General features: G+C 36.8%; 1 protein-coding gene across 5 annotated transcripts in view; it reads left to right on the forward strand.

Moving 5' to 3' along the window:
• LOC109722222 overlaps positions 1–9,940 on the forward strand; it is a 48,263-nt gene extending 38,323 nt beyond the window's left edge. For 4 of the 5 annotated variants that reach the window (XM_020250166.1, XM_020250170.1, XM_020250169.1 and 1 more), the window contains exons 14-15: positions 8,030–8,081; positions 9,233–9,940. In XM_020250166.1, coding sequence (XP_020105755.1) covers positions 8,030–8,081; positions 9,233–9,391 — 211 coding nt within the window. In that variant the 3' untranslated portion in view covers positions 9,392–9,940. The remainder of the gene's footprint in view (positions 1–8,029; positions 8,082–9,232) is intronic. The other variant, XM_020250168.1, reaches the window with a different exon arrangement.

The raw sequence follows: 10,171 nt of genomic DNA on the forward strand, positions 1-10,171 counted from the left end.
AAATATAGACCAGAACTACCAGACAATATTAGATTCTAGAGGTGGCTCTTGCAGGTTCAAAAAGTGGCTCCTACCAAACCCGTGTAGTATTTTGCCCCGTATAGTACTTGGTTCTCACACTTCCAGCTGGTATTCGATTTTGATACCAATTGTAATGATCCAACTTGCAAGCAATAATAATTCATTGGGCTTAAATCGTCGGATCAAAATGCTTAAGCTTAGTTATTATTATTAGGGTGTGAGGCCTTATATATTTCTAATCAAAATCTTTTTTTTCCATACGATGAGGGACTACTGGGGCGTTATAGGAATACATCCATAAAAAATTAGGAATATGATTTTGGCTTTTTCTAATGAAGAATTAAGTATATTTTTATTAATATTTGGATTAGGAAAATTTCTATGTTTCGGAGTTTGATTTAGAGTAGGATTATATTTTGAAAGCTTTAAATATAGCCTATGACTGGTAATTTTAAAAACAGAGAATTATGATAAAATAAAATTGGTTTCCCGGAGATTTGACTATGGTCGTAGTGTCTTCTTCTCTTTGAACATAAGGAGTTGCCCTAATTTCTTGGCTAGTGAAAGTTACAGGTACTCTCTTACTCTATTTTTTCTTCTTTACTTTTGCTCCTTTTTCTTTTCATCTCTTTTAAACTTTATTCTTTAATTTTTCTGAAAATGTATTATATATTGAACTTTAGTATAGTATACTGAACTTTGGCAAAAGAACAAAGTACGTATGAGAATGGCACAAACCAAGGATTTAAGTGCCGTGGCACGGGGTCGTGCCGGAAACTTGCCGGCACGGTACGACACGGTGTGTGCCGAGCCGTGCCGATGCGTGCCGGTCAAAAAAATTCTTGTGTGCTGACACATAATAGTATGAAATATTTATTTTCTTTAGCAACAAAATATTCTAACTATTTATTATGTCTTTTTATTACATCTTTTGAACTTTATTAAGGAAATTACTTACTAATGTAAAGAATAAAGGGTTTTGAGCTGTGCCATCGGCACGGGGTCTGTATCGTGCCGGTATTTTATTGGCACGGTATGACATGGTGGATACGGCCTGTGCCGACGGGCACTTAAAACCTTGGCACAAACACTATTTGGATGTGTTTGGATGGTTAAAAAATAGCTTACAATTAAATTTGGGTGGAAACGAATTGACATTGAAGTTTCTGAAGGAAAATGTTGAAAGCTTACCTAAAGTTCCTGAGTCTGGACTCCCTAAGGGGAGTCTAGAACCTGAACTGGTGTGGGGGGTTAGAACTGTAAGAAAATCATGTGTATGTAGTGGAAGAAAATAACACAATTAAAATTTTCTAAAACCAAAGATCACCTCGTGTTTCGTTTTAGATCATTAATAATTGATCTAATTGATCTAATCAAATAGGATCTAGTTTTTTTTTACCTTGCGCGGGTCGAGATCGCTGGAAGTCGACAATCGTTAGTAAAAATTTGTTCGTCTTCGGTTAGCCGCGCACGCGCCCGGCCTCTACTCGCGTCCACACCAAATCACGCCCTTGATCGAATTAGAAGACCGCTTCGATCCGTGATCTAATCACGAATTAACTCAGGAAGATGAATCAATCTTCTAGATGTGCTAGCAACCTTTTGAAGATCGAAACCGATGGATTAATTGTGGAGAACTTGAGGAAGAGAGAGAGGATTGACGGCTAGGGTTTTCTATTTCTCTTGTATTAATTTTTTGGGGCTATTGCTTATATACCCCTGAAAAGTTCCCGACTTTCCGATTTACCCCTCTTAGAAGGCTAATATTGAAAATACCCCTCCTACGTTCCAACCTATTTTTAATATACCTCTAGAGTTAAAATCTGTTAAGTAACTCTGTTATCTCTGTAAAATTACTATTTTGCCCTTTCAAATATACCCTTCCACCATCACTTTTTTTCTTATTTGCCCTTAAAGTCAGGGGTATAAAAAGTATTTTGACTTTTGGTCTTTTCCAATATACCCCTCTACCGTCACCAACCTTTTTTATTTGCCCTTATGTTAAGGGCAAAATTGGCATTTTAATTTTTTTTAACTGTGGTAGATATTTAACTCACGTTTAACCCAGGTTAACTTAACAGGAGATAACTACGGGGGTATTTTGCAATAACGGTGGAGCATATGAGGGGTATTTTAGAAAGAAAAAAAAAATAGGGGTAAATCGGATATTTCCGAACATATGAGGGGTATATAGGCAATTATCCCTAATTTTTTATTTTAATATGCCATAGGACATATATTTATAATGAGAAAACACTAAGCCTAATCCTAATCCTAATCGAGATCCTAGTCCTATTGGATTATCCATTAACCCATAAGTTATAATATTAACCGAATCCGAATCCTAATTCTAATTCGATTCGTGTGTAACATTTATACATAAGTTCTTATATTATTTACGAACGATTAGTAAATACACCATACAACTTTTACACATAAATACCTCTAATTTACAACAATTGCAAATTAGTCCTTTTACTAATAAATTAGTAAACTTTAGTATTTAACTATATTATAATTGCAATTAACCCATCCGATAAACTTTTATTGCCTCCTTAACATCGATCGTGCGTGATTTCTTATGTGTGTGACCTGATAGGTTCAATTCTGTCTGGTAGTAAGATATGATGCGATCTCCATCTACATCATTGAAACTCCTTTCGATGGCTCAAACTCTTTTGATTCCACCCTTATAGAATAATTAATTATTTATAATTATTTCTATTAGTTCCCACAATCCACCAGTGATGCCTAGCAGCATGTAGTGGCAATCCAGTCAGAAGTGAATATCGTACTGAACCTCTAAGTGCAGTTACCGTACAATACAATCCTTCTATCGCAGTCCCGACTGAGTAGAGGTCATGGAATACTCGTTAAACCTCATCACCCGTCATATGACAAATTTGGTAGGACAGAAGCTCTTATGGTTACTTTTGGAAACCTCTTTCTATACACCATATTACCCCGGCCAAGGATTTCTGAACTTTGCCTTACAAATAGCATAGAACTAATTATCTCTCTACCGAGAGCGATAGATCCCCTATAAACACACCCATTCCTGATATGAATCGACTGCAGCCAACATATACTACTAAGACCCATGGCTAGGATCAGAGTTTGTTGCATAGTCAAACTACAGTAGCCTCACATTGAATGGCTGTGGTGCCGCAGGTCTAAGGATCAGTTGTACCACTGCAACATCGAACCAGTTACTGACGAATGAGTAGATATCCATGTAATTCTTCGTAGTTGGTCACACTCAGTACCCTTGTTCTCCAACAACTACCTGCATGTTCGCTCCAGTGTCCCCACACTGATGACTCAAGATTTTTCATCCCAAAAGAGAAACAGCACACACATCAATCTTATCGGATCAATCATCGTCCCCATAATGATCCACCGATTGAGAACATTTAGGAATTAATCACCAATAATATGTATCTCAAATTCTCAACTCTTTAGAATACATATTATCATCTGATTAATTCAAAGGACGATTCACGGACACATTAAACATGAATGGAATAAAAAGGCCCAATTATATAAATAATAAAGATTAAGTACAAATATATGTCCCATAGAAAATAAAATGCGTCAGCCTGATAGGCTTTTAGGGCATACAACTAACAATCTCCCACTTGCACTAAAGCCAATCAGCCATGTATCTAATGCCTATCTTATCAAGATGAGTCTCAAGTTTCTTCTGGGTTAATGCCTTAGCGGGTCCGCCACATTATCTATGGACACAACCTTTTGTACTTCAATATGTTTATCCTTGATATACTCTCTGATCTTGTGATACCGCCGCTCAATATGCTTGGATTTTTTATGAGACCTTGGCTCCTTAGCTAATGCAACGGCGCCATTATTATCACAATATAGTGGCAGGGGATCCTTACTGGAAGGAACCACGCCAAGCTCAGTGACAAATTTCTTGATCCAAACAGTTTCCTTGGCAGCTTCAGATGCAGCGATGTACTCTGCTTCCATAGTAGAATCTGCGATCGTTTTTTGCTTTGAACTTTTCCAAACAATTGACCTATCATTGCAAATAAACAGATACCCAGACGTAGACTTTCTATCGTTTATATCAGACATAAAGTCCGAATCAGTATAGCCATTAATTTTGAGTTCTCCTCTTCCAAAACCCAAGAACATATCTTTCGTTCTTCTCAAGTACTAGGATATTCTTTACCGCTACCTAGTGTTCCTCTCCTGGGTTCGACTGATATCGGCTGGTGACACTCACAGCCTGTGCTATATCGGGTCGAGTACATAGCATCGCATACATTAAGCTCCCTATTGCCGAAGCATAAGGGATCCTGCTCATGCGACTTCTCTCTTCAGGTGTCTTAGGAGATATAGTCTTAGAGAGGTCGATTCCATGTCTTAGAGGTACTATACCCTTTTTGGAATTCTCCATGCTGAATCTTTTCAACACTTCATCTATGTACATAGCTTGCGATAAACCAAGCAACTTCTTAGGTCTATCTCTATAGACCTTTATCCCTTGGATATAAGACGCTTCTACAAAATCTTTCATAGAAAACTCTTTAGATAACCATAACTTGACTGATGTTAGCATAGGAATGTCATTTCCAATCAAGAGTATGTCATCCACGTACAGTATGAGGAAAGTAACAGCACTCCCACTAATCTTTTTAGATACACGGCTCTTTCTCATTTATGATGAAATCGAACGATTCAATTGCATCGTTGAAACGAGTGTTCCAACTCCGAGAAGCTTGCTTCAATCCATAAATGGATCGTTGAAGCTTGCACACTTTATGACTCCCATCTTTGGAAGTGAAACCGAAAGGCTGTTTCATATAGATATCTTTTTTAAGATACCCATTTAGGAAAGCAGTTTTTACATCCATTTGCCAGATCTCATAGTCATAGTGTGCAGCAATAGCAAGTAGAGCTTTGATAGACTTAAGTATGGCTACATGTGAAAAGGTATCCTGATAGTCAATGTCTTCGCGTTGATTATAACATTTTGCTACGAGCCTAGCTTTGTAGGTCTCTACCTTTCCATCAGAACCAATCTTTCTCTTAAAGATCCATTTACATCCAATGGGTACAATACCCTTCATTGGATCAACCAAAGTCCATACTTGATTGGAGTACATTGAGTCCATTTCAGACTTCATAGCTTCCAACCATTTATTGGAGTCGGTGTCTGACATTGCCTCGCTATAAGTCTTAGGATCATCTCTATGGTCCTTGTCTTCCATTAGAAATATTTCCTCCCATCTCCTCTATAAATAATCCCACATATCTATCAGGAGGACAGGAGGCTCTACTAGACTTGCGAGGTGGCGGTGTAACTTCAAGTGTCACAGAGTTATCAGGGAGGGCTCTTGGAATATTTGATCCTAAAGAGACTTTCTCCTTTAATTCTATTTTTCTCCTACTGCCTCCAGCCAAAATAAATTCACTTTCAAGAAAGAAGGCATGATGGCTCAGAAGCACATTCTGACCTTCTGGGAGATAAAAATAGTATTCAAGTGATTCTTTGGGATATCCAATGAATCTACCCTTGACTGATTTGCTTTCCAACCTGTCCATCTTTAATTTCTTAATATAAGCTGGACACCCCCAAGTCTTAATATGAGTAAAATTTGGCTTCCTATCATGCCACATCTCATATGGTGTGGTCGGAACAGATTTGGAAGGCACTCTGTTCAGTATATAAATAACCATAAGAAGTGCTTAACCCCAAAGCGACATAGGTAAATCCGTAAAGCTCATCATAGATCGAACCATATCCAATAAAATTTGATTCCTCCGTTCAGACACCCTATTCAATTTTGGTGTTTCAGGAGGAGTCCATTGAGAGACTATCTCTACTTGTCCAACAAAGGGAGATTTAGTCATTTTTCCTTGAAGACATAATTCACAAGCAGGGTATGGTTCAGAGGGTAAGGACCCTAAGATATCATTTTTAGCCAACTTGTTAATCCTATCCTCTCCAATGTGACCAAGTTTAAGATGCCATAAAGACGTTTTATTTACGTCCTCTCTTGGTCTTTTGAAGCCAATAATGTTTTCATTCATGCCATTATCAACTGTATTAACACTAACATCCATATGTAAGTGATAGAGATTGTCTATTAAAGAATCATAACCTATCAAATTATTTCTCAAATAAATTGAACAAACGTTTGATTTAAAAATAAACTTATAACCGTCTAGTACCAAACGTGAAATGGAAAAAAGGTTTTTAGTCGCACTAGGAACATAAAGACAATCTCTAAGTTCTAAGATTACTCCTGTCGGCAGATATAAAGGATAAGTCCCTACGGCAACATCAGCAACTCTTGCTCCATTTCCAACGCGTAGGGTAAGCTCTCCATTCCTAAGTCTTCTACTTTGTTTTAGCCTCTGCATTGAAATACATAAATGTGAGGTGCATCCAGAGTCAATGACCCATGTAAAAGTAGAACAAACCGATAAGTTAGCAGTTTCAATAACATGAATTTCGGACATAGCTTCAAAAGTCTTGTCCTTTACCTTGTCTTTGAGGCTAGCCAAATAGTTTGGACAATTCCTTTTCCAGTGGCCATCCTTTTGACGGTGGAAACAAGTTCCTTTTAGCAACACTGCAATTGGGTAGCCATTAGTGAATATTATTTGAGATGCAGTAATGACATTACACCACTTCATCTTTTTGACGACCCGATGTATTAACATCCTATTGTTGATCATGATGATCTCGGGAATCAGATCCTTTGCATTGGAATTGAATGCTGCGGAGCTGGATTTTGATAGGATGCAACACTTCTTTTATTTTCAAAATTATTATGTTTGTTAATTTATTTTAGTGATTTTCTTTTAGGTTTTTAGGATTTTTCTATGGATTAAATCCCTATAAAATTTAGGAATATGATTTTGGTCCTTTCTAATTAAGGATCAGCTATAATTTTGTTAATAATTATTTAGGGATTTGAATTAGAGTAGGATTATATTTTGAAAGCTACAAATATGGCCTATGACTAGCAACTTAAAAGTGAGAGAATTATCATGAAATAAAATTGATTTTATGGAGATTTAATTTTGGTCATGGTGTTTTCTTCTTCTACCCAAATGTAAAGGGTTGTCCTAGTTTCCTGTTTAGCGAACTATAGGTATTTTTTATTTCTTTGTCCTTTTCTCCTTTCTTACTCCTTTTCCTCTTCTCTTTTCGATCTTATTATCTAGCTTTTTTAAAAAATTATTCAAAAGCTTTGAATTCTTTTTTTAATAAAAATTTGGACTTATCACTAATAATATAAATTAGGGTTCTTCTGGTTTGTCCTGCATCACCGCTATTCTCTTGGACTACTAACCTGGATAACAACTGCTAGTTTAGGTAGTGGTTACTGGATTGGTCTCGTGATCAGTAGTGTTATGTTGTAAATAACATAAAAAACTGATGATGTTTTTATATGTATTTTGATTAGTCTGAGTACAATAAGCCTGCTGCTTGACTTTGATTAATTGACTTGCCATTTGCACCGGACCTCCTGTCTTGACATTGGAAAATACAACAAACAGTTCATGCAAGGCTCTATTTTTTGACCGATTCCATGCTTGTTTATTTTGCAAAATGCAGACTAGTTCACAACTTCAGTGATCTTCTACACTAGCTAAAAATAAAAAAAAAATATATCGAAAAGCTGAAGAATTTGACCTTTGAATTGTGTAGCATGTTGTTAGTGTTTTTTTGAAGACGAAATTCGACAGCCTACTTCACCAATAACTTGGTCAAAATTAACTAAATTTCAAAACAGTAGGAGGGAATCAAACCTCATTATATATCCATCTTTGCCAAATGACATTAAAAATGTTGTTGTAGACAACAATCTTGCAGTGGACCATATCATGCATCTGTCCACTTTAAAGTATCTGCATATTTGCATATTTTTCTGAAGTTATGTTTTATATCGACAACTGCAATAAAATTCCTGAGATTCTGCTGAACGATAGCAATATCTTCTTAATCGTTAATTCTGTGGTTTTGCAGGGCTGTTGGCTTAAAAGGGGTACAACCGCGAGCAGCTGATACAACTGCCACTGTATGTTCTTCTAAGTGATGAAACTTCAACTATCACGTGCTCTTTCTATTTTGGTTTTTCCACTTTCTTCTTTTCTCCATACTAAACATGTCACGTCTGAACAGCATGTCACTTAGATTTCAGTGAGGTGCCTAGATGGTAGCATAATAACTGAAAGGAGCCTGAACTCATTTTAGGAAAGTTCAGACGGCAGCAGTAAAGAGAGTAACTTCACCTAGAGAAAGTGAAGATATTTATTGGGATGACTAGTTAGTGGTGACATCCCATTGAATATCTGTGCTTACATAGTATGTGAAGATGATTTTGATGGGAAAGAAAATTGAAGGTTCTCAAGTCTGTTGAGCCATTTATATTTTATCTTCTTGAAATAAATATCTCCTTCAGAAGTTATTTTGACGATGGCATTGGTTTCAAGAGTATGTTCCTTCTTAAGCATTTGACGGATGCAAGATAATAATGAGAAGTGAGTGGAAGCTTAACAAAATTCCTACGAATATGCCTGATCCACATGGTCTTACAATAATAGTACTATGCAGTGGCCATTTTCTAGTCTGTTATTTTGGTTTACATCACATTGCTGAAAATGCTGTCTGTAGAGTATCCTTTAGCCCTTGGGGGCCAACTTGGATGGAGGTTTATTGTAGTGTACAAAGATGAAAGTGCATGCTATATACTGATGTTTAGTTGAACTGTACTAGACACAGGATAAACAAATTTCAAACAGGACAGTTGTCTGAGTACTTAGAACTTAAACTGCTGAAAATATCTTACACCCTTGTGGCAACTGTTAAACACAATATCCTGTGCCACTGGTGCAGAGCTGATTATTCATGTAATGAGATCCGAATGGATTCTTATGATTTTGGGCTGGTGATAACACTCGGATATTTCTAGCACTTCAGCAGACAGAGGCTTTGTACAAATTCTGCATATTGCACACACCATATCTTTTCTCCGGTCGTTCATACGTACCAAAGTAAACCAATTCTGTGGAATATCTTAATTGTATATTCTTGTGATCATTCTTTTAGTGTTTAGAAAAAAATTTTCATGCATGCGTGGTTCATTGCCACACTATCATTCAAATTTTAAGCGTGTTACATGGGATTCTGATGAAGTCTCGCATGTGTGGCTTGAACTTGAAACTGCAGGGTCCTCTGTTTCAACAGCGGCCTTATCCTTCTCCAGGAGCGGTGCTGCGAAAGAATGCGGAGATAGCGGCCCAGACAAAGAAACATGGTTCACACAGTGATATGGCTCCAATCTCTAAAAGAGGGGACGGCAGCGATGGACTTGGGGATGCAGATTAACAAGTATTCCATTTGAGTTTTGGCTTGTTCCTCTTGAAGAGCTCATCTGATACTATTAACTGGGAATCTTGAAAAGATAAGAAGTTTGATCTGTCATCCTCTTTCAGGTCTGGCTACTGTATTTGGAAGGTGTGTCAAGTGAGGCTTAAAAATCGTATACGGTAGTTTAGATGGATAAATCGTCTGATATGATCGGCATGAAAAGTAGCTACTAACTGGGATCTGCACATAGTGGTAGTCTCTTTGGATTGATTTGGATGGACCCTGATGATGTCGAGAAATGCCAACTGTTGTTCATATGTGTTTTTCTCATTATAAGTTTTAATGTAAACAGTTTGCATGTTCAGACGGTTGTGTATTGTACACTAATATTTTTTTGGGTTATAGTCAATTGTTAATTATAGTATTTAGGTTTTTTGCATTGCTTTTTACGGGGCTAAAACAGGATAGGAAAAAAAAAATGCTTTTTCTTGTTTATCACCCATCATTTTCTTGAATTAGCTGCCTGTAGCGGGGTTTAGTGTTCAATACTAATCATGAAGTTTAAAACTTTCCTGTTGTGCAGTAATAATGTATACGCAAGCAAATTGCCAATCCATTTATTGTTGTTGAATATTGCCTTTTTCTTTTTGGGCTTTTTATGCAGTAAAATTAAATTGCAAATTCCTGACTGTTATGGTGTCTTTTCAACGGCCTCTTTTTATTGTGCATCTATTTTCCTTTTTACCTCGAAACTATTGATTGAAGGAAAATGCTATATGTACATTCCAGTTTGGGGTG

The sequence above is a fragment of the Ananas comosus genome, linkage group 16 (assembly GCF_001540865.1).
Source record: "Ananas comosus cultivar F153 linkage group 16, ASM154086v1, whole genome shotgun sequence".
Lineage (NCBI taxonomy): Eukaryota > Viridiplantae > Streptophyta > Magnoliopsida > Poales > Bromeliaceae > Ananas > Ananas comosus.